Source organism: Thermobia domestica, chromosome 16 (assembly GCF_964235325.1).
Source record: "Thermobia domestica chromosome 16, izTheDome1.hap1.1, whole genome shotgun sequence".
Lineage (NCBI taxonomy): Eukaryota > Metazoa > Arthropoda > Insecta > Zygentoma > Lepismatidae > Thermobia > Thermobia domestica.
The window spans coordinates 17,503,734-17,529,510 of NC_137469.1; the positions used below are offsets into that span (position 1 = coordinate 17,503,734).

The 25,777-nt window shown below is 34.1% G+C and overlaps 1 protein-coding gene across 3 annotated transcripts in view; it reads right to left on the minus strand.

Annotated features, from left to right (window-relative positions):
- LOC145672933 (very long chain fatty acid elongase AAEL008004-like) overlaps positions 1-23,495 on the minus strand; it is a 58,698-nt gene extending 35,203 nt beyond the window's left edge. The window contains exon 1 of one of the 3 annotated variants that reach the window (XM_081742155.1): positions 23,440-23,495. In XM_081742155.1, the coding sequence (XP_081598281.1) occupies positions 23,440-23,480 (41 nt within the window). In that variant the 5' untranslated portion in view covers positions 23,481-23,495. Of the gene's footprint in view, positions 1-6,244; positions 6,315-13,870; positions 14,005-23,439 lie in introns of those variants that run through there. The other 2 variants (XM_081742158.1, XM_081742157.1) reach the window with 2 other exon arrangements.
- Between the last annotated feature and the right edge of the window lie 2,282 nt (positions 23,496-25,777).

Genomic DNA, 25,777 nt, shown 5'->3' on the forward strand with positions numbered 1-25,777 from the left:
GATCCTCTATTTTATAACATACTTGGTACTAGCAGTAAAAATTAAGGCAATCATTACAAAAATGAAATTCGTACCTTCACACGTCTTTTCACAAAAGTCCCAGAGGATGTCACTATAAACGTTGCTCCTAATGTAATACGATAATAAAGCATTTCAGCATCCATTTTTAAAATAACGATTTATGTTCTATAATTTTGAGGTGTCTCTTGTTTTCGCGAACATTTATTTTTTATAAAATTTGTGCCTTATAGTCGAGAAGATAGCAATGGTAAAATTTGCTATACCGTACCACATGGTATAAAGTTTTTTTTTTTCGCTTTTTATTATGAAACGGGATGTTCTCTTTCAAATTCCGATTGATGCACCCTTGGCATCCTTGGGTAATTTTTAATATTACGTCACTGTTCACACCTCTAATTTACGCAGTAAACGCTGATTTATGAGTTAAAATCTCAGTAACACAGCAACCATAGACAGTAAAAGAACAATTTTTGGCAGGATATATGTAGTCAAATCGTTCCAAAATTTGGAATATTTTGATGACCATTCCTGATATGGGAACAGTATAGTGGCGTCACAATTTTGAAAAAAAATCATTTAAAAAACACTTTAATAATTCGCTGTGAACAAAGTATTTAAACAAATTAGACCACACTAAAGGAAATGGCAAAGAAAAATATAAAATAAACATTTCTTACTCATGAAAGCACGGCACTAAAACTTGTACGAAGGTAAAAAGTGGTATAAGGGTGTTTATGTTACGCTAATATGTACAGTATTCTTTTTTCTCCTCGTATGGTTTGGAACGTTTTCTTTCATATTCCGAATGATGCCATCTTGCCAGTGTTTGCGCTATTTTCAGTGTGTCATCATTAATGACAATTTCACTGGGGAATGTAATATTTATGTACCGTTTGTTTTAATGATTTGCAATTCCTAATTTTATCTTCTGATTCTCTTTCAGGAAGGGGGCAGCGGTTTCTCAGTGGTAGAGCGTTCACCTCTGGTGCATAGAGTCTCGAGTTCAAACCCTGCTCCCGCCAAGTGAATCTTGTGGTGTGTAAACACCGCATGCGTGGGTTTCCTCGGGATTCTTCCAGTTTTTTGATTCCACAATTTCATACATTTCTCATAAACACCGTCTCCTTTAGCCTAACCGGCATAAACGTGGGACGTAAAACTCAAAGATTTCATTTCATTTTTCTCTTTCAAAAAGAGGATATTGATAGGTATAGCAAATATAATCTCCTGAAACTTATATTGACTGCTAGAATATCAGGATAATTAATATTTCTTGATTTTTTCCTTACAGCATGTAACTATCACTGTAGCCATTTTATTTTAGAGGGGAGTGATGGAGTCCCAATTGCTTTTTCGATTGTGGGTAGGACGAACAATTGGTAACTACTGGGCAATAGAGTATTCTCTCTATTACTGATGCAAGTAAATGTAAGCAAGATTAGGTTCATTCTAGATTAGAAAGTATTCTTCAAAATGATCATAATTCTTCAATCAGATGCCATAGGATCTGTGTATATACGTTTAAACATCATATTACACGTGCTTAGAAGAAATCAAATCTCGACAATTCACAAAAGAATTCACAGTCTATACCAAGTAAAAGAAGGACATCGATGTTATGCTTCCAGTTTCAGAAACAGTGTGTGTTTTGCAGGGAAGAGTATGCAGAACGTGATCCTAAACATCCACAGAAATGGCGCCCTTATTATCAATTTCGTTTAACAATTACTACCACAGGAAAACCACTAAAAGAGTAACAACTAAAGATATGCGTTGAACGCGGTGATGATCAAGTTGAAGAAGTACGGATAAAGGCTACATGGAGCTACAGTTGATTTACGCGCAGTGGATGCAGTATACCACGTGAATTGTCGATGTGCTTTTGCAAGTAAACGAAACATAGAAAGTGCTAATAAGCAAGAGAGAACATTTTCTTAGTCCACGAATTCAGCTTCATCGTTTGTCGTTGAAAAGATGCTAATCGATCCAACCCACATGTAGGCTCCTATTAAACTGTACGAATTATACAATAATAGTGCTAATTGTGTATTCCGAACTACCCGTTCTAGAGTGATTAAAGATATAATTCATTTTTTTTTTTTTTTTTTTTGAGATGATATAGTGACCATGAAAATCCATAGATGTGCAACTTTGGTTTGTACCGAAACCGACGCTGATGAAGATGATCTAATTCATACAGGTAGACAACTGTTTGTTCTTTTTGTATGGATGAAAATAAAACTACCGATGAACCAACTACGGTACCAATTATTCGTATCGAAGAAAGATACTTTCACCAATTTGAAAACTTTACCTTAGACGGACAAATCTTTGAATGAACATTTAAAACGAGAACACCTTCAAACCATGTTCTGGAAAGCAGCACACAAGCAAACTCCGCCAGAGTAAATTTGGCAATGTATGGTTAGGATGTATGTACACTCATGTCCAAAATTATTGCCGCATGTCTATAAATATGTTATTGTAGGAATATAATTTAATAACGAATTCGCCCGGTATTTCTGATAATGTTAGTATGTGTATAATCGGCAAAGACATGTATGTGGCAAATTTCATGTCAAAAGAGCAGTAAATAAGAACAATAAAATGAAAATAAAACTTTCTTGTCCATTTACCAACAGTTTGTTTTGCTCATTCTAATTTTCGTATTTATAATTCTTTTCCTATGAAATTTACAACAAATATACATTTTCCGATTATACAAATAGTATCAGTATTAAAAGTACCCTGCAAAATCATTATCGAATTATATTCTTACATGAAGACAGTTATAGATATGCGACAATCATTTTGGGCATGGGTGTACATGATAATACTTGAAGCTTGATTAGGACATTGACAGCATAGATCCACCTGAAATCATTGGTTGCAGTTATGTCAGCTGTAATCGCAGTAACTGTAGCTGTAAACATGGAAAACTGTCATGCACAACCTATTCTAAATCTGATGCATCTGGAAAGTATTTGACCGAATTTATCATAGTTCAGCAAAGTAAAAGTGAAAATGAAGATTTATATTCAGAATATGATAGTGATTCTGAGCATACGGACTCTTAGCTGAAGAACTGGAATTTTTGCTTAAATCTGTTCGTATATCAAATTTAATATTCAAGCCCCGCTTTTGTAAAGAGTGAAACTGGATGGAAATTACAATTTCTGTGTTCGTACAATTATTATTTATTAGTTATTAGAAAGCCAAAAAAGTAAGGATAAAAAATACATAAAACTTACTGCTACAAGCGCTTCTAAAACTTTACTTTAGTGTTTCATTCCAGATATATATATATATATATATATATATATATATATATATATATATATATATATATATATATATATATATATATATATATATATATATATATATATATATCTTTGCTATCTCCTTTAGTTTGGTCCAATTTGTTTAAATATGTTGTTCACAGCGATTAACGTGCGTTTTTAATGAATATTTTTCCAAAATTGTGACGTCATCATATTGTTCCCTACTAGGAATGGTCACCAAAATGTTCCAAATTGTGGAACGATCTGACTACATATATCCTGCCAAAAATTGTCCTTTTACTATGTACGGTTGCTGTGTTACAGAGATTTTAACTCATCCGTTAGCAATTACTACGTAAATTAGAGGTGTGAAACAGTGAGTCATATATAAAATAATATTGAAAAATGCCCAGGGTTGCCAAGGTGGCATCAATCGGAATCCGTAAAAGGACATTCTATTTTATAATAAAAGGCAAAGAAAAAACTTTATACCACATAATACGCCCCCCCCCTCACCAAATCTGCCCGAGTATTATATTCAGGTTAGGGATGCGCACGAGACGAGTCGAGACAGAATTTTTCTGACAAAATTCGAGTCGAGACAAAGCTCTTCCAATAGAGCAATATATATTTTTCGAGTCGAGACATCGCTTTTACAGCACATTTTCGAGACGAGACAGCCTCAAATCTTGTCTCGTGCTCATCCCTAATTCAGGTGCGATTTATATTTGGGATTGGGATAATTGGATAGGTGTATTACTTATGAAAGAACTAAGCGATTATGACTTCATTGCACAGATGTACACCTCCGCACATTAGTTGATATTTCAACTGTTTAAGTTAACATGCTTTACCATGATAGATGAAGTGGTAACTGATGACCAGTATGGTTCCAGGAAGAATACCATAACGCGGGAAGCAGTACTTACATTAAGACAATTGATAGCAGAATTCGAATGGGAAAAGCAACTTATGTAGCATTTGTGGGTTTGGAGAAAGTGTTTGGCAAAGTAGGATGGAACAATTTCTTCATGATTCCAGGGGAATAAAGAAAAAGTGAAATGTAATCTTTTAGTTTTACGTCCTTCGTTTATACCGGCTAGGCTAAAGGGGACGGTGATGATGAGAAATGAATGAAACGGTGGAATGAAGAAAGTGGGAGGAAGCGTGAGAATACCGAGAAAAACCCACGCACAGAGTGTCCAACACAAAAGTCACTTGGCGCGAGCTGGGATTGAACGAAGGACCCTATGCACCAGAGGTGAAAGCTCTATCGCTGTGCCAGCGTGGCCCCCCAAGGAAGAAAGAAAAAATGAAATGAAATCTTTGAGTTTTACGTCCCACGGTTATGCCGGTTAGGCTAAAGGAGACGGTGATGATGAGTAATGAATGAAATGGTGGAATGAAGAAAATGGGAGGAAACGGGAGAACCCCGAGAAAACCCACGCACACGGCCAAGGAAGAAAGAATAAACTGTAATGAGCGAAGAATAATATATAACCTGTACGAAGAAAAGGGTAAGAATTGAATTAGAAAGAAAGAAAGAGAGAGAGAGAGAGAGAGAGAGAGAGGCAACAATTCAAAACTTCTCATTATCATGCTCATTATCAATAACTTTGATTGAAATAACTGAAGAACCAATAAAAGGAATCTAGGACACTTATTGCCTCGGAATAACTATTTATAGACAAAAAATACATACTATTAGATTTGCGGACGATATCGCGTTGATGGCAGACAGTAAGAAAGAAATTAGAAGCAGGTCTGAGTCGAATACAACTTGAAGGCTTAGGAGCAAATTGAACTTGAAGATTAAGAAAAGCAGGACAAAAGTTATGAGATACGCAAGAAAAGAAACAACAAGAAAAATGAAGATAAAATACATCCCCTGATGGAAGAAATGAAGGAATTATGTTACTTAGGGAGTAAAGGTTCAAGCGATAATAGGTGCAGACTAGCTGTAACATTCAAAATAGGTCAGATGAAGAAGGTGTTAGAAAAAAAGTTTCTAATCGGAAACATCGACATAGCACTTCTAAAAAAGCTGATGAAAAAAGCACATGTATAGAGTGTGGCGTTGCATGAATGTGAGGCACGGAGTCCAAAGGTAGAAGAAAACTGAATATTGAAATCCTTCGAAATATAGTACTAGAGAATTATATTGAAAGTAAGATGAGTGGATAAGGTAATCAAATAAAAGAATATTGGAAATGGTAGGAGAAAAAAAAAGAGTATAAGGTGTAGGCTGTTCGGAGACATGTTAAGACATGGAAGAATCATGTTAATAGGCTGTTTGGAGACATTATGAGACATGGAAGAATCACATTATTAGGCTGTTGGAAAACATTATGAGACATAGAGGAATTACGTTGTTAGCTACGAGGAGAGAGGAAGAAAGAGAAATACGTAGAGGAAGACAACGATTGAAATATATCGACCAAATAATACAAGACGTAAGGAAGAAAAGGTGCATGGAAATGAAAAGATTGGTTCAGGATAATACATAGAGGAAGACCGTGATTGAAATACATCGACCAAATAATACAAGACGTAAGGAAGAAAAGGTGCATGGAAATGAAAAGATTGGTTCAGGATAATAAATAGAGGAAGACCGTGATTGAAATACATCGACCAAATAATACAAGACGTAAGGAAGAAAAGGTATATTAAAATGAGAAGTCGAGCTCACGATAAGGTATAATATAAACCTGTTTGAAACCAATCTAAAGATTGATGACCTTACAAGAAGAAGATAAGATCTTATGACTTCTTAGAGTTTGGATTGAAAGAAATATTTGACAACTTCTTTATAAATAAAACTTCAGATCGAAAACTGAAGTCCAAAGTATGAATACAAATTGTTATGTAGAAAGGATAAAAATATCAATAATAAAATCAAGGCTTATGAAAAAAAACTATAGATAGGAAATTATACTTACTGTGTACTCCAGTTTCCGAGACGTTTAACATAAGAAACTCAACTGTTGAATGAACGATTGAGTATATGAAAAAGTAGAATTCACAACTATTGAGTGGCTACGAATCGTTTTAATTAGCATTAAGAAAAAGCTCCTTAATTCATTTCCTGATCGGAAAAATCGTTCATTGACCTTTCATGTATTATAAATACTATGGAGGGTGGAGATGATCTACTTAGGTTAACCGTTTTAATTGTAATAAGTTTGTCATCTTCTTTTTTTCTGAAAATGTACTGTTATAATGTGTCGGTTGTCATCATATATTAACGGTTGCTTTATCTTATGATTGTCATTTCTATCGGAGTGGTAGCAACTGATGCAAGAAATCAATTGATTTATAATGCCAGACGGGGACAACAAACCAAGTATACCTTTTATGGTAATTCTGTTAAGGTCAAAAATAGATTTTTTTTAGAAGTCAATGTCTCACAATAACCCCTTTGTTATGGTAATTTAATTATTATTTGAATTGACTTTTACTTGTAGGAATATTTTATACATTATTCGTGAGAAATTTTGTATCTATTTCCTGATTTACTTTGATGATACCACAAGGCTCTGTAGTATTACATAGTCCTTATATCTAATTGGTTAATGCCACGTTCACTTACATATTGTGATGTGAGCATAATGTTGTTTTCGTTAGTACATATGTACTTAGAAATTCAGATCCTTATTGCTATAGTACAGTGTTTCTCAACCTGGAAGTCGCTGCACATATATGAGAAAATTAAAGAAGTGATAACTCTAGTTCTCGTAGGATTTAAAAAAAACTATATAGGAATACCTCGATTATAGCGATTCTCGATTTCTTATAGTTTATGATTTGGTATCGAAATTCCAGTTATTACGCTTCAAATTAGAAATATCGTGGCGTGAGATGTGGTGCACGAATATACAACCACAACAGGGGCGAATCCAGAACGGACTTCTGGGGGGGGGCGGTGGGTTGTAATACTGCTACTTAGAGCTACTTTTAAGAGCTTCAAATTCTGGGATGGATTTTATTTATATGTATAATAAAAAAGTTCCCTCTTCTGGGGGAGGAGGTGATTGACCCGATCGCCCCCTGGATCCGCCACTGAACTACAATTACATTTACTCTGATTCTCTCCTCTCCAAATAGTGCTCTTGTAGCGTTCGCTTTTATCCGAAGACCAGTAGTACCAGTGAAATTGAAAGTATGAATACTCACCAGTCAAAATATTACTATGACCACCCGCTACTTTCTTTCTTTCTTTTTTCTTTTTTCTTTTTTTTTTTTTTTAACGAAGACGTTACTCTGACGTAAGAGGCACGGAGCACACCAAAATCACGCACAAACCGGTTTTAGCAAAACTAAAATAAATAAAATTAAAAACGACCTATTTTTGGAGAAAGTCGAAACCAGTTTTGAAGGAATCTGAACTGGTTTCGGTGAAAAACTGAACCGCTTTTTGAAGAAAACTGAAACCGGTTTTGAAGAAAACTGAACCAGATTCAATGAAAACCAAAATATCGTTTTTTCGTTTTTCAGTTTTTCTATAAAAACTACAGGTTTTTAGAAAAAAAAAAGCTTTACCCATCCCTAGAAAGAATAAAGTATTTTGCGACCTATGATTTTATGTTTGTGTGAGTGTTCAACGTGAGTGTCGTCCAAAATTTCAAGAATAATCACCATCAGAGAAATCCATATATATACATATAAATACACACACACACACACATATATATATATATATATATATATATATATATATATATATATATATATATATATATATATATATATATATCGCGCTTTATCCAGTGTAAAGCAGGATTGAAGCCCATTTTATCCAGTGTGTACCTAAGCGTCAAGGGGGGGTTATAGCCTCTATAGTCTCCCCTTGGATCCGACCCTGAATATATATATATATATATATATATATATATATATATATATATATATATATATATATATCGAAAATCCTGAGCACCAAATCGCCATTCGTAACTAAATATTTTAAAAACATATTTCAAACATTTTAGGTATTAAATTCGATATGGGTCCCGGGTTCAATCCCAGCCCCCGCCAAGTGAACTTTGTGGTGGACAAACACCGTGTGTGTGGGTTTTCTCGGGGTTCTCCCGTTTCCTCCCACTTTCTTCATTCCACCATTTCATTCATTACTCATCATCACCGTCTTCTTTAGCCTAACCGGCATAACCGTTGGACGTAAAACTCAAAGATTTAAATTCGATATGAGAGGAAAACATGTTTTATTATAGTTGCTGTGGTTTATTTCCTGTTAATTACATTGTATGCCTTCCTGACCGGTTTTGTTCGTTTCTTTGAAAGTTTTTTTTTTTTTTTTTTTTTTTTGAAACCTAACTTTTAATTTGCAATCAGTTTCTAAGTATCTGGTATTTAAATGAATGGTCGGCATGTTAAAGCATAGTTTGTATGAAGCATGCACGGCCATATTCTATTCGTGTTTAGCGCTTCCATGGATGCAGAAGTCCTTACGTTGTTGTTGTTGTTTTTTGTTTTTTTTAACTAATCTTTTAGAGCTTCATTCCAGTTTCAATCAATAACTCCATTTTAGGTTTTTCCAGAAGGAGTAGGAGGAAGGTAAGATTATTATATTACTATGCACTTTATCAACTAGCATATGCTTCTCAACTTATGTGTGCATTTTATATTTTCCATCTTCCTCCAACACCACAAGCCCCTATAAATTATCTGCATGGAAACCAAGTTTAACTTGATAGAGCTAACTCATACGACAATAAGCTTCATCCTCAGCTTTAAACACGCTTATGCATATGAACAATAACACTGCAGAACAAATAAAAACTTTTTCTTTATACCTCCGCGATTAAAATGGATGATTCTTAAGGAAACGGTGACGCTGATTTATTGGGAGACTATCTTGCACCCTCCTACTCCTGGAAAAACCTGAAATTGTTCTATTGATTGTTGTATTAACTATTCGTTATTTAGTAATCAGTAACCGATATCTAGAAAGCAATTGAATGTTGTATAGCTAGAACTGTGAATTTATGTTTTAAATGACCCTGGTTCCCTCTGTCTTGAACTAGAACTGCTACCAAACATAAATGATCAAACTCCTAATTGTACGTTTCTGCCATCTATGAGAGAATGAAGGAACTAGAAGAAAAACACTGTGGAGTTCGAAGTTCTCTTGTTCTTTTCTTGTAAATTAAAAAAAAAAAAAAAGTACAGTATAAAGCATAAATTGGTCGGCTTAAGCTCAATCGACAACTTTGTGTGTTTTGTTTTGTTTCAGGTTGCGGCTGAAACCCGTATTAAATAAAGTGCTCTCAGGAGGGAACCTTTGTAAGTAGGGATGAGGTGTAACAACACTCACTCAAAATTCGTGTTTCTGGGGGATTTCACATTGAATCTTTAGAAAATTGAGTGTAAATAAACACTACATTTTTACGTTTAAGCAAAATCAAATTGTTGTTGTTTCGTTACAGCCGTATACAAATGTGATTCTTCAAATTTATTGCCATTTCAGCAAATAGAAATACTATATTTTATGAACCATTTCAGCTCGTTAATATACGCTGTAAAACAGTTCGGCAAATCTACGTGTTTGTCGGGACTTATTAGGACCGTTTAAGAATACCTCTGTGTCAAGGGCGCCGATTTCTCTGTAAATTTGGGGGAGGGCATTCAGATGCAGAAGGTATATATATGAGGATTTTAAGACAAATTGCATTCAAATTATGCCAAATATTGTATATTCATAAATACAATAGGGGGTCCACATGAGCTTTGGGGGGCCCGGGCCCCCCTCTGACCAGCGCAGGATCGGCACCCTTACTCTGTGTACGTATAGAGGGTCATAATAAGCTATATTCGAAAGTCAGTAACTTTCATTTGCAATCGTCAAATACGTAGTAGATATCCAGGACCGATCCTAGGCTATTTGCCGCCCAGTACAATAACATCATTTACCGCCCCTTTCTCCAGAAAGAACAAATCTTAAGAGCGACGATTTTGAGTATGTTGGTCCATCATGAACAACGAAGGGGAAAGAAAGACTACTCACATTCAAAAAGGCTAAACTATACAAACCCATAAACTCTCTTGTTTAAATAATAGTCTATTATGTTAGTGAAAGATAAAGTAAACATACTTGCAGAGCAAAAATGATAATCCTCTTATATAGAATTCAATATCGAGCTTCAATCTCAATATATCAGTTTGCAATCCCAATGCAAATAGCTATTTTATCTTTATTTCTTGATTTTCCTTCTATACAACTCTCAAAAATATTTTTTAAAGAAACTTGTTTCCAGCTTCAATGATAAGGAACTTGTTTGTGACAAAGAAAAGACTAGTTTTCGTATCAAAACTGTGATAACTAACTAAATGGAGCAAGTGTATGCTACTGTTCGAGAATTGAGTTCTTGTATTTGACAATAATTAAGCAATTCATGCTGGGATTTGTTTGACCATTTGCTTTAGCACTGTCCATTTGATCTTAAACTAATGCGACCTAAACATGATTTATGAATGTAGTATTCAAACAGAAGGTTCGCTTATATCGCCATGAATTCTGTTTCAAACAAGAAATATTTATTTTAAATAATACAGTTATGACACATTTTGCCGCCCCTCGGAACTTGCCGCCTCGTGCTGCTATTATTTATTATTTTATTTATTCATAACAGGTTTCAGACACAGCACTAGGCCATTTTACACTGAAACATTTTAACAATGATAACAACAATTTAATAACAATTTGAGGTCAAGATGGTACAACACAACAGCGACATTACAAAAATAGTTTATTTATAGATGATCTGAAAGTATACTCACTTGAAAAAAAACGTCTACAGTTTCTGGTAACTGATTATAGGTACTGGCAATTCGGTTTAGAAGGGACCTTTGGACAATATTAACTCTCGCCGCTCGAGTGTAAAAGAGATCACTAGACCGTGTTGTTCTAGCGGGTACGCGAAAATTGATCTGATTTAACAACTGTTCATATGATATGTGGCCATTTACATTTTTTGCAAAAATATTAGGTCAGAAATCTTGTTTCTCACTAGGGGAGGTTTGATATTGAGGGACTGTAAAACGTCATTTTTTGGAAGTGTTTGGAGGTCAGGTACTCGGTAGGATACAGTGACTAAAAGGAAATTAATTACGGAATTTATTTTTTTTTTTTAATGAGTAGGACAGGCCATAGACCAGATAGGAGAACAAGTACTCAATAATGGGAGCAACATATGACTTATAGAACAAGCTTAAGGAATTAGGATTTTTTTTATATCAGTGAAGCGATAAAGGAGTCTCAGTTTTCTCATAGCAGTACAAGATATTGTGTTTATATGATCCGCAAAAGTAAGCTTACTGTCAATGATAATACCAAGATCTCTGAAAGAGGTGACAGGATTTATGTTCTTATGGCCAATTTTGTAAATGTGTTTTATAGGTTCCTTTTTCAGAGAAATCGTAAGAGAAGCACATTTTTCGATGTTTAAACTAAGTTTCCAAGAGTTACACCAATTGAGAAGAATTGAATCATCATGCTGAAGAGCAAGAGCATCGTACTCTGTCTTAACTTGTCTCTAGAGTTTACAATCACCAGCAAATAGAAGAATATTCGTAGAGCTGTTTATGAACAAAGGAGGCAGATCGTCCATGTGTAATAGGAATAGAAGTGGACCTAGAACACTGCCTTGAGGAACTCCAGAAGTTACGGGAATAAAATCAGAAAAGTAACCTGAAACTGAAACTCGTTGTGTCCTATTACTGAGATAGGTTTCCAGAAGACTAAGCAATTTACCATGTAAATTGAATTTAGAACTGAGTTTGTATATAAGAACATGATGTGGAAGGGAATCAAAAGCCTTAGCCAGGTCGAAATACAAAATGTCGAGTTGAGGATTTTCTGAGATGCTGTCCACAGCATCGGACAGAAGAACAGATAAATTATTAATACAAGATTTTCCTGGCAACAAGCCGTGTTGTGACGAGTTTATAAATGGAGCAAAAAATTGAAAGATCTGTTTTTGATTATCTTTTCACAAACGAGTGAGAGAAGTGATTGAAAGAGAAATAATCGCTGATTGTGTTGAGGCGTGGAATAGGTTTATCATAATATGAAGGTACTGGAAACATCAAGTTGTTCTGTTGCACCAGAGAAGGAACAACTAAAATTCCTATTACAAGGGATCTTCCTATTCCAAGACAAACTATCTGATATTGCATTTCGTTCAGTGGCGTGACTAGGAGAAGCTGAGCCGGCTCAAGCCCCTTTATTTATCACATAAAAACGAGTATGTATGTTGTACAGTTATGTTTTTAAAAAAAAAATACTTCCCGGAAGCTTTATTATTTAACCTAACACAAGATTTCGGTAAATTAGTTATATGCTGTATTTCTCATCTTTTTGAGTTCTTTCTCTGTTGCAGGAGCTCGTAAACTGTCATTGTTTGTTCCGAGTTTCATTCACACAAACACATGACCTAGACTTTCAATAGTTCAACGTTCTCTATTCTATATCCTTCCTAAAGTTACGTAACGAAATGTCACATACACCCGTACCTTTACGTAATTTTGAAGCTAAATATAACTCTGCACTACGATGTGATTTTAGCGCATTAATTCAGGTCCGCTCTTGTCAATATTTCTTCTTATTACGTAGATATTATTATTATTATTATTATTATTGCGTTAGGTTATTATTAGAGCAACCCATATTATGCTTTATTTTTTTTCCAATTTATGCTTTATTATGCTTTATTGTTAATTTCAATCACTGTTTTACATTAATCGTATATAATGTAGAATATTTACTATACATTAAATAATCTAAACATCTTGATCTATTTATTAATATTTTATGTAACCGGTTTGTTTCATATTTAATGAACTTTCAACTTAATGCACTGTAAAGAGGTATGCTTTATTTGAGTCAGTTTTTTCTATCACTTGTGTGCGCCTTAGAGGTGCATATATACAGAAAGGGAAAGTAAAAGATGCCACCAAAAAGTACAGAAAGTGCTCAAGTTCACGAGGTGCACATAACAATATAGTGTGGAGCTCTTGTGCACTGTTCATTGTTGGCGGAAAGTTTTCTTTTTTTTTCTTTTCTCCACATCAGAGGATTACACCGAAAAATTTACAGAAATAAAAATAAGCTTTTCATTGTTGCATTGTTATGTTCTCAATGATTTTGCATTGTAAATATTGGTTTTGAAAAATATTAAATACAACATGTTAAACTTGCAGTTAAATAGAATTGTCCAAGAATTGTGCTATATATTTTAAATTATGGTTTATGCTTTATTTTCTAAAATTATGCTTTATTATGCTTTTGAAATTAGTTTCTTCTGGACCTTTAGAAGACCACAACCAGTTTAAGGTACCAACCATATGTCTAAATTGATATTATACTTTTTATGCTTTTGGGTTGCTCTATTTATTATCAAATAGATAGATATTTCAGTGTAAACTGACGTTCAGGTGTAATTATTATGTTCTTATCTGGAACATAATCTTCTTATTGTCTTTTTATCTGGAATTATTATGTTCTTAAATAAAATAAAACGAACGAAAACTAGAAATTTTAGTGCACTTACCTTGATTGGATTCCAGGTGTTAGTACATCATAAGTGATTCCTTAATCTTAGTTTCAAAGCTTGTTTTAATTCTAATTACACAATGTCCAGACTCCAAAATATTTCATGACTACCTTGTCACTGAAGGTGACTGGAAGCCAAAACAACGAAATTGACCAACAAAACATGTATTATCCTTCGGTATCAGGATGTGTTTTTCGTGCACGAGTTACAGCTACTGAATGTGGCTTGATGTACTCTCACATATTATTGTGTCGGTAAATTCAAGGATGTGTGAGGTCGAATCCAGGTTCATAGAAGCAGTCATTAACCTCCTTTTGTGAGTATTCAATTCTAAACAAGCCTAGTTTCGGATCCCCGTGTAACAATAAAACACACAATCAGGCTGCATAAACACATATTCATATGTAAAATAATGAAGACATCGCTTTAAGTAAAGCTATAGAGGAAAGTGGGGAAATGCGGGCATCTATGAATGACACAAAATCGTGACACAAAACTGTGACGTATAAGTCTCCAAATGAACGTAACACATTTTACGGTTTCTCCTGTTTGGTAAGAAGATGAGAAACGATGTGTAATTATATTAGGACAAAATTAATAATTTTAAAACAAAAGGTGTTGCACTCAGGATTGGCCCTAGGCAAATTTCCACCCCGTGCAATAGCATCATGTGTCCCCCCCTTTTTCGAGAAAGAACAAATCTTAAAAGCCACGATTTTAAGTATTTTAAATACCCCATCATGAACAAGGAAGGGAAGGGAAAGTGCACTTGCACTCAGAAAAGCCTCAGAAACAGAGAAAACACGGTAATTTCTATGTATGGCAACACTGAAAATTCTTTAGGTTCATATTTTCTGTTGTAGAATAACATTATCCATGATTGTGGTAAGTTGCATTTCATTACCTCCTTTCACTTATGAAAAATAAGCAAAAACGAAAAAAACGGTAAATTTTGTATTATTTTTAGCGTGTCAGGCTCTTAAGCTATCCCAAGAGTATGTCTAGAAGAAACACTGCACCAATCGAGAATTGAATGACCAATGAAGAACGACTAAACCGTCGATTAACCAATGAAGTTATCCGAAACCACCCATTATAAACCTAAAATTTCTGCTATGTCGTTACTCGTATAACTTCCATTTATTCGAGTAAGAATCCACATTTCCGCATTTAAGGAAATGATGCAGTCAGCTCAGTAGCATGCTCCAGACACTATTACCTCCCACATTACACCACATTCCTATTTTAGAAAGGCATCCGCATAACCTCATAACCGCATTGGAACTTGGAAGGAAAGTAGAACAAGGCCGCTTCCAGATCACTGCACCACCACAACTAATATATTAAAATGCTATATATTAATAATCTATATATTAAAATGTAAGGTTTATATGTTTGTGGTCTAGAAAAGTTTATCTGTTTTTGAACGTTTATATGTTTGTGAACAATTCTTTTGACAATGATATCTTGAAAGCCACAAGCTGAAGAAAAATGCCGCTTTCACTGATCGATTGCAAATTGTGTGTAGATTGTTCAGTTGTAATTTAGTATTTTTATAGAAATATCCGTTATCTCTTTATTACATGTTTTAGAGGTACACTGGAAGTATTAAAAATTTTAAAAAGTAAAGCATCATATCCCTTGAGTTATACATTCCAACACCACACATTTGCATACGGGGTTAGTATATCTTTCCGGTGTTTCTTTCATGGCTGAATAATAATGAAAAACGAAGGATAACCATTTCTTCAGTCTAAGATTAATCTTTATTGTTTAGAGTGTTTTGCCAAATGAACACCATATATATCACGGACATTAATTGTGTATATAATGTATTTGCTTATTACATACTGCATGCAAGAAGAAAGAAAACACTGGTCATACATGAATTAAAAACTCCAACCGGAAGTAGGCTCAAATCTTGCAAACGTTGTGAGATATTGAAAAAATAATCGAAAAAACTTCCCCTTTATGATGCTCCTTGCCGATTTTTATCAAGACACCCGTTACTTGTGTGTCTAAAGAAACATGTACCGGTACAGATATTATGAGGAATGACAAGGAGATTCATGTTCATATGTGAATGATGTGCTGTGTAGAGAGCACAGGTTCAAATAATAATAATAATAGTAATAATAATAATAAGAAGAAGAAGAAGAAGAAGAAGAAATGAAATTTTTGAGCTTTACTTCCCACATTTATGTTGGCTAGACAAAAGGAGACGGTGATGATGAGAAATGAATGAAATGATGAAAATGGGATGAAACAGAAGAAGCCAGAGAAAACCCACACACACGTTGTTTGTCCAGCACAAGGTTTACTTAGGGCGAGCTGGGATCGAACCAGCGAACCAGGTATCCCATGTACCAGAGGTGAACGATTTATCACTGAGCCACCGCGCCTCAAATAATAATGAATGAATGAATGAATAAAGGCAAAAGCTACTTGGTAGTTGACGGAAAATTGCCTCTGCGGGTTTAAAATATGTTATTCTCATTTTCCACGTCTTTCTTCCCAATTTTCTGTGTTCAGAGTATGCCACAGAGTAGGAAGTTTTATTCAGTATCTCTCTTCACACTTAATTAAATAATCACAGGAGGCCAGGGTAATCGCTGTTCATGGTAAATAAAAGAAATGAATGTTAAATGCAAGAACAGCAAAAAAGGATTGTATATAACCTCAATATGTTCTTAAAATGTTCACAACGCTGCAAAAAGAAAAAAATAGCAAATAAACAATGAATATCTAAGCCCGGAAGCATTATGAGAAACGGTGTTTAACTTGCATCATTTTATTATACCCTTTATCAATGTGTTTTAGCTAAAACGAAACGGGTGAGAAAAGCTTATATTTATTTATTCCTCAATTCAGTAATCACACTTTTTTCTTCATCAGAGGAAAGAAAAAAATGGCAGGAGCATTCATTGCAAGCTTTCACTTTAAAGCATATAGATGTCGCATCTGACGGAAGTGTTAGCTGGTGGAAAAGAAAACAAAAGAATGACGAATCATATTAAATGACAACTCAAGCGCTACTGTAACGAACTTTCCTAGCTAATCGCGTAAGTAACAATATGCCTTTTTTGTGCATGTTTGTTTTCAAACTTATTTATTTATTTATTCGTGTGATTTCGGATGTACTACGTTCACACTTCGCTGTTGTAATAGTATTCACGTATTCAGATTAGGAAATGCAATCTTTCAAGCAGGCGTATAAATTAAAGATGCCGTATTTTTGTTGGACTTGTGAAACTGTTTCTATAATTACGGGCTTAGTTGATTCATGTATATGTAGCGAACGTACTTATATAACGAAAAAAATAATATATTGCATAATGAAAGCCACAAGTAAACACAAACCCGTGCCTTGCTATATATGTATTGTATATCTAACGTATATCTACAGGGTGTTTCAAAACAACACCGACAACGTTTAGGAGGTGATTCCTGACACTAAGACAAAAAGACCAACTTCAGTGCACAAATGCTTCCTTTTGTAGTTGCAGACTGCCGAAAATATGAAAAAATGACTTTTAAAGGTTCATAGCTCCAATACGGAAAATTTTCCACTATACTTTTCCGGAAAATTTTCCGTTCTAAAAAAAATATCAGTAATCAAGTAACAATTCCTCAGCAATCATAAAATTGACGGAATTCATGTATAGAAATGTTAAAAAGTGAAAGATCGTTTGAAGAATCTGAAAATGTTCATGACTCAGACAATTTTCAGTACTATGTAGGAACAATTTAAACGATTTTTCATGATTCGAAATATTTTCTGTCTTATATGGAAAAATTGAAGAACTTTTTATGAGTCGAAAAATTTTCATTTTGAAGCAAAATTAAAACAACTTTTTGTGAATGGGAAAGATTTATTGCTTTGTAGAAACAAGTGAAAGGAACGTTTATAGATAGGAAAATTTTTATCACGGTGTGGAAACAAGTGGAAAAATCTTATCATAATCCGGACAATTTTGGATATTATGTATAGTATAATGATGTTAGGTGGAAAATTTTCCACTGTATTTAACTGCACATAGAGCTACAAAATTGTATTTCTTTAGAGGAAAGTTAGTCAGCAACAAACCATAATTTTCCAATTAGCTTTCGGGAACCGGAAACTTTTCTAATATTTCAAGTTGGAAAGTAAAATTTTACAGTGTTTCTATCTCTCTCTTCCTCTGTGAGCTCCTTCGTTGCTACGCGGTTAGCATACGCACCTTTGGCATGAAAGACCTGGTTTCGATTCCCAGCGTGAGCTCATGTAGTTCGGATTCCACGTTAATCAGTTGGTCCCGTCTTATATAGTCTCGCTCCAGAAAGGGACATTAAACTCAAAACCAACTATATAGACATATACATCGAGTTCGTAGAGTACAAATATCCCATTCTATTACTTAAAATTTCAATTTATTAAAAGTCATGAATATTTTCCGATTCTTAAAAACATACTCCATTTATTCCTACATCGTTGTTTAGCCGTAAAATTTATTGGTAATAAATATTGTCTTAAAAAGTTTCAAGAAGTGAAAATCTAACGATTCTTCATTTCAGAAATGTTTCAGAAACTTCAATGCGTTCTTCCCTCAGAATCCACCTTTGATCTTACAATATTAGATTTCGTCACTTTAATACGCATAAGACGGTTTTCTCATAGCTTACGACTTTTATAGATTTACATACTGCAATACTTATAAATAAGTATATATAATATAAAATGCCTACTGTAAATTTTTGACTACCCAAATTTTGAGTTCAAGTAACTCATGAAAGCATACTGACCATCTTCTGGAAATAAACATTTATTTATTCATATATTTATTCAGAAGGGAAAGTGAAATATAACTAATAAGGAAGCTTATTTTTGTAGATGTTCTTCCAATAAAATAATGAAAGAAACATGAAAAGCTGCACTATTAGCGCTGCGTTATAAAAGCAACAAGTAATTTCATTTTAATTTACAAAAAATATTTCTTTATTTCTTTATATATATATATATATATATATATATATATATATATATATATATATATATATATATATATATATATATATCGTGGGGGATCCAGGATATGATCAAGGGAGGGGCAAAACCATAGTTTGCCGCTTTATCCAGTGTAAAACAGGATTGAAGTCCATTCTATCCAGTGTATATCTGAGGGCCAAAGGGGGTCTATAGCTACTATAGTCTCCCTTGTATCCGCCCTTGTATATATATATATACACTTGTTCTATCGAATCATCATTATTTCTAATACATTTTTATACAAGGAAGAATTGCCACAAGAGTGGAAAGAGTCAATCATTGTTCCAATTCACAAGAAAGGCGACAAAACTGACTGTAATAATTATCGAGGCATTTCTCTTCTGTCAACATCCTATAAAATCCTTTCAAATATTCTGTTAGCAAGATTGACCCCATACGCAGATCAAATTATTGGAGATTATCAGTGCGGATTTAGACGAAATCGATAAACTATCGACCAAATATTTACCATTCGCCAAGTACTCGAAAAGAAGTGGGAATACAATACCCCGGTACATCAACTATTTATTGATTTTAGAAAGGCTTACGACTCGGTTAGAAGAGAAACATTATACAACGTTCTTACAGAACTTGGAATACCGAGAAAGCTAATTAGATTAATTAAGATATGTTTAAGTGAATCCCAAAGTAAAGTCCGGGTAGGAAAATTTTTGTCCACGAGCTTCCACGTCGAAAATGGCCTGAAACAAGGAGATGCGTTGTCGCCATTATTATTTAACTTTGTGCTGGAATACGCCATAAGGAAAATCAAAGATAGCAACCAGGGCCTAGAGTTGAACGGCATTCACCAGGTTATGGCATATGCTGATGATGTAAATTTAATAGGGGATGATAGGAGAACAGTAGAAATAAATGCAGAGATCTTATTAAACGCTTACAGGGACATGGGTTTAGAAGTAAATGCAGAGAAAACTAAATACATGGAAGTGCGTCGGGACCGTAATACGGCAAATTGTGGAGGCGTTAAAATATTAAATAATACTTTTGATAAAGTGGATACTTTCAAATATTTAGGATCAATATTAACAGACGAAAATCATATTCACGAAGAAATTAAATGTCGACTAAAAGCAGGGAATTCGTGTTACTATTCGGTTCAAAATCTCTTGTTGTCGCGAATTCTGTCGAGGAATTTGAAGCTTAAAATATATAAAACGATAATCATGCCTGTTCTGTATGGTTGCGAAACATGGTCGCTTACTCTGAGGGTAGAACATAGACTGAAAGTATTTGAGAACAGGATCCTGAGAAGAATATTCGGACCCAAGAGGAACGAGAATGGGGAATGGCGGAAGCTTCATAACGAGGAACTACATAGTTTATACGGTTTGCCCAACATTGTTAGGATCGTCAAGTCTAGGAGGCTTAGGTGGGCAGGTCATGTAGCTAGAATGGAAGAAAGTAGAAACGCTTTAAAAGTCTTGACTGGTAGACCCATAGGAAAACGACCATTAGGAAGACCTAGGCGCAGATGGGAGGATAATATTAAGATGGATCTCGCAAAGATAGGAATACAAAGTAGAAACTGGATCCAATTAGCTAAGGATAGAAGTCAGTGGAGAGCTTTTGTGAACGCGGTACTGAACCTCCGGGTTCCGTAGGCCATAGAGTTAGTTAGTTAGTTATATGGTAGTTTTACAATACAAATATCTGCTCTAAAATGTTGATTATACAAAATTCCAATATTGAAATTATGATTTACGAGCGTTAAACACAATAAAATCATTTTTTCTTATTTTCTGTTACAAAAATAATCTTCATAAGGAACTTTTATGTAGTTATTTCATTACATAGGCAGGCCTACATGTGAAGAAATAGTGGAATTTTCTGTTTCTGAAATTGATAAATTCAAAAGGTTTCTTTTCTATTTATTGTTACATTTTAAATATTGGAATAGGATATTGGTACTCTACGAACTCGATGTATGTTCCCTGCACTTTTCAAACACACACACACACACACACGCACACAGAGAGAGAGAGAGAGAGAGAGAGAAACACTGTATATTTTTACTTTCCAACTTGAAATATTAGAAAATTTTCTGATTTCCGAAAGTTAATTGGAAAATGATAATTTGTTGCTGTCTAACTTTCCTCTACAGAAATTGAATTTTATAGCTGAATGTGCAGTTAAAGATAGTGAAAAATTTTTCACCAAACATCACTATACATAATATCCAAAATTGTCCGAATTATGAAAAGTTTTTTCACTTGTTTCTACATCGTGATGAAAATTTTCCGATCCATGAAAATTCCTTTCACTTCTTTCTACAGAGCAAAAAAACTTTCCAATTCACAAAAAGTTGTTTTACTTTTTGCTTCAAAATGATGAAAATTTTCCGACTCATAAAAAAGTTCTTCAATTTTTCCATACAAGACAGAAGATATTTCGATTCATGAAAAATTGTTTCACTTGTTCCTACATAGTACTGAAAATTGTCTGAGCCATGAAAATTTTCAGATTCTTTAAACGATCTTTCACTTTTTAACATTTCTATACATGAATTCAATCAATTTTATGATTGCTGAGGAATTGTTACTTGATCACTGATATTTGTTAAGAACGGAAAATTTTTTCCGGAAAAATATAGAAGAAAATTTTCCACCTCACATCACAGCTAAACAACGACGTAGGAATAAGTGGGGTATGTTTGTATGAATCAGAAAATTTTCCGGAAAATTTTCATCACTGTACAAGACAGACAATTTTTCGATTCATGAAAAATTGTTCCACTTGTTCCTACATCGTACTGAAAATTGTCTGAACCATGAAAATTTTGATTCTTTAAACGATCTTTCACTTTTTAACATTTCTATACATGAATTCAATCTATTTTATGAATACTGAGGAATTGTTACTTGATCACTGATATTTGTTAAGAACGGAAAATTTTTCGGAAAAATATAGAAGAAAATTTTCCACCTCCCATCATGGCTAAACAACGACGTAGGAATAAGTGGAGTATGTTTTCATGAATCGGAAAATTTTCATCACTGACTATAGGACTCACCGTAGTCGAGTTAAGACTTTATTTAGGAACTAGTATGGGCCCTACCCAAATATCCATGTTTCAGTATCCTGCGGTCTTCCGCAATACATTTTATAAAAATATTTGGTGATTACTTCGATTTATATGCTCGTAGTCAAACTCCCTCTAAAAAAATTGATGTGTGAGTACCTTAGGATTCTGAAACATGTATTTTTTGATAGTGCACATATTAGTTCCTAAGTGAAGTCTTGCCCTGACTGCACTAGGTCCCATAGTTTTGAAGCTAAGGACCTTTAGAGTTCTTTTTATCATGTTTTCGGCAGCCTATAACTCCGAAAGGAAGCATTTGTGTACACAAGTTGGTCTATAGTTTTCGTCGTTTTTTGGTGTCAGAAATCACCTTCCAAACGTCGTCAGTGTTGCTTTGAAACAGCCTGTATGAGGAACACGCTCATCGTTGCGAAACCATTGACACAAAAAGTCACTAAAAGAGGGATGAAATTACTTAAATTTCGGTGCACGTCGCTTAAAATTGGAACCATAATACTTCCAACACTAACTTCCGTTGTACATTCTTTTTACATGAATACAACTAAAATCACAAAAAGAAAAGAAAAGGAAATATAACATCCAGTTCACTTTAACTCACGGTTCTATAGAGGGGAATGGCAGGTTGGGTTAATCGCCCAACCTGAGTTTAAATAATACATAATCAATTGTATACTAATTAAAAAATATGAAACTATTGTTTCGGTGAAGAAGCTTGTTCCCCTCCCAGCAAGGAAAATTTGAAACAATCCAGTCTGTTACTACTAATGTTGTATTATTTGTGCCTCTCAACAGAAGTTGGAGCACAAATTAAATTGACATTAAGTGAGATTAAAGATTGTCATTGCAAATTAAATGACATTAAAGAGTGGGATTGTTTTCGGTTAAAGATCAAAGGATAGGGACATACGCAAGGGGTGGCTCAACAGTGCCGATGTTGCTAACTCGACATTTCAGGTTTTGCTGGGAGAATGGGGAGGTCTGAGGCACACGCGAGATTCAAATCTTTTCAGAGGGTCCAAATTCAATATGAGGATGAGTTTTACTAAAATATGTAAGATCACCTATAAAATTAGACTAAATTTATATAAAAAAAAGTCGGGATTTTGGGAAGTCAAAACCTCAAGCCCATTCCCTGCGTACGTCCCTGTCTGAGATATTAACCTGACGATCGTGAGGCGATTGGCTCTGGCGCAAATCCCGGGGGGGATGAGGGAGACATGTTCCCTCCAATCTTGGAACTGGGGGCACTGCCCTCCCAATAATCCGATTTGAAATGTGTTTTGGGGAAGAAATGTGATGATTTGCGTCCGGTTGCCACAAAGGAAAGTGAGATGAAATTGATGTCCACTCAGAATGAACCTCAAATCTGCCCGCCTCCCAAAGTTGAGACAACTCTGCTGCCCTAATCCTCCACAGCATTCTTTTTCAACTTCATAAATATTTTGAACACAACTATAAAAAAATATGGAACATTCTTACCTGTCCCCTCCAATGTTGAAGACATTTGCGCCACTGCTCATTGGGGATTCGAGCCCCTCTGACGAGCATGGACAGTTCTTAACTCTTCTCGATGCTTCAGTATTGACGTCCCTATCGAGCCTAGTAGCCATGGGGAAGAAAAAATAAAGAGATTAAAGATTTTAATAAAAAAAACGTAGAGCGCTCACCTCTGGTGCGAAGGTTCCTGCTTTGTTTCCAAACCATATGAACTTCTTGGGTGGACAACATCTGGTGAATTTTTGTTTTGGAAGTTTCCCGTTTCCTATCTCATTATGATCCCATTAATTCTTTCATAATCAACCCCTTCTATCCGTCGTTTAGCCTAGTGGTATTTTTCATTCTCGATCCTTTTCTTACACTTCTAAAATTTTTCAATACGTTACAAATTTTTAGGTAGTAAAAGATTTTACACAAAATTTTCAAACTGAAATTTCTAAACACATTTTTTAAAACTTTCAACAAGTGCAAGCAATTTCCAAAGTAAAACATTCAATATTTTTTTAAAAAATTTCAATTAGCGGTAAAATTTTCAAACGAAAGATTTTAAGACAGATGTTGAAACAAAATTTAATAACAGTAATCAAAAAATTTAAAGTTTTCAAAAACTTTTATAAATTTTAAACATAAAATTTGAAAGTGATAATTATTTTTTTTAAAACTTATTTTAATGAACACAAGACTTTTTAAACTAAAAATTTAATTTAAAAATTTCAAAAAAATATTCATGAGTGCAAAATGCGCAAAACTGGAAAGTTAAACAAAGATGGTTCAAAGAAAACTTTTAAAACAGACCAAAAATATTTTAAACAAAAAATGTCAAAAACTTCAAAATGTTCAGCCAATCAAATTGCACCATGGATAGCTTTCCACTAATAAGCTTAGACTAAGAGTTGTGCCTAAAGTTCAAAGTATCAAATTATTGTTGTTAAGTATCAACAGATGTAAATAATTACCTATCAGGTTTCATGTTCTATTTTATTCACCAATGACTTTACATTATGAGTTCTAATTACAATTCCAAGTTTCAACAAATTTTCAAACTAAAATTTTAACACTGATCAATAAATTTTCAACAAAAGTTTTAAAAACATTTCAAAATTTTAAAATTAAAATTACAAATTGAACAGTCAATCAAGCTGCACTACAATAGTTTTCTACTAATTATCTTAGGTTATGAGTTGTGTCTAAAGTTTAAAGTATGAAATTGTTAGAGTTACATATTAGTCGGTTGTAATAATTAAATATTTAGTTTTAAGTTTAAATTTATTCCAGTAATGACTGTAGACTATAGTTCGTAGCTACAATCCTAATGTTCACAAATTTTCAAACTAAAATTTTAATTCAGTTGTCTAAAAACTTTTAAGGAAATATGTCTTTTTAACTCTAACTCTAACTCTCTATGGCCTATGGAACCCGGAGGTTCAGTGCCGCGTTCACAAAAGCTCTCCACTGACTTCTATCCTTAGCTAATTGGATCCAGTTTCTACTTTGTATTCCTATCTCTGCGAGATCCATCTTAATATTATCCTCCCATCTGCGCCTAGGTCTTCCTAATGGTCGTTTTCCTATGGGTCTACCAGTCAAGACTTTGAAAGCGTTTCTACTTTCTTCCATTCTAGCTACATGACCTGCCCACCTAAGCCTCCTAGACTTGACGACCCTAACAATGTTGGGTAAACCGTATAAACTATGTAGTTCCTCGTTATGAAGCTTCCACCATTCCCCATTCTCGTTCCTCTTGGGTCCGAATATTCTTCTCAGGATCCTGTTCTCAAATACTTTCAGTCTATGTTCTTCCCTCAGAGTAAGCGACCATGTTTCGCAGCCGTACAGAACAACAGGCATGATTATCGTTTTATATATTTTAAGCTTCAAATTCCTCGACAGAATTCGCGACGACAAGAGATTTTGAACCGAATGTCTTTTTAAACTTTCTAAAAATTTTAAACAAAATTTGAAAATTACCAGCTAATAAAATTACATCAAAAATAACTTTCCACTCATGACGTTAAACTAGGAGTCGTAACTACAATACTAAAGGTAAAAAAAAAAATCAAGCTAAAAGTTTTACAGAAAACATTTCAAAAAGTTTTGAAAAATTTTGAACAAAGATTTCAAATATTCAACTAATCACTCTAGATTCAATGAAAAATAACATTCCCCCAAGACCTTAGACTATGAGTCGTAACTAGAATATTAAAGTTCAAAAAATTTTGCAGTTAAAAATTTTACACAAAAAAAGTTTTCAAAATTTTAAGCGAAAATTTAAAATGATCAGCTATTCAGATTCCATTAAGAATAATATTTCTCTAATGAC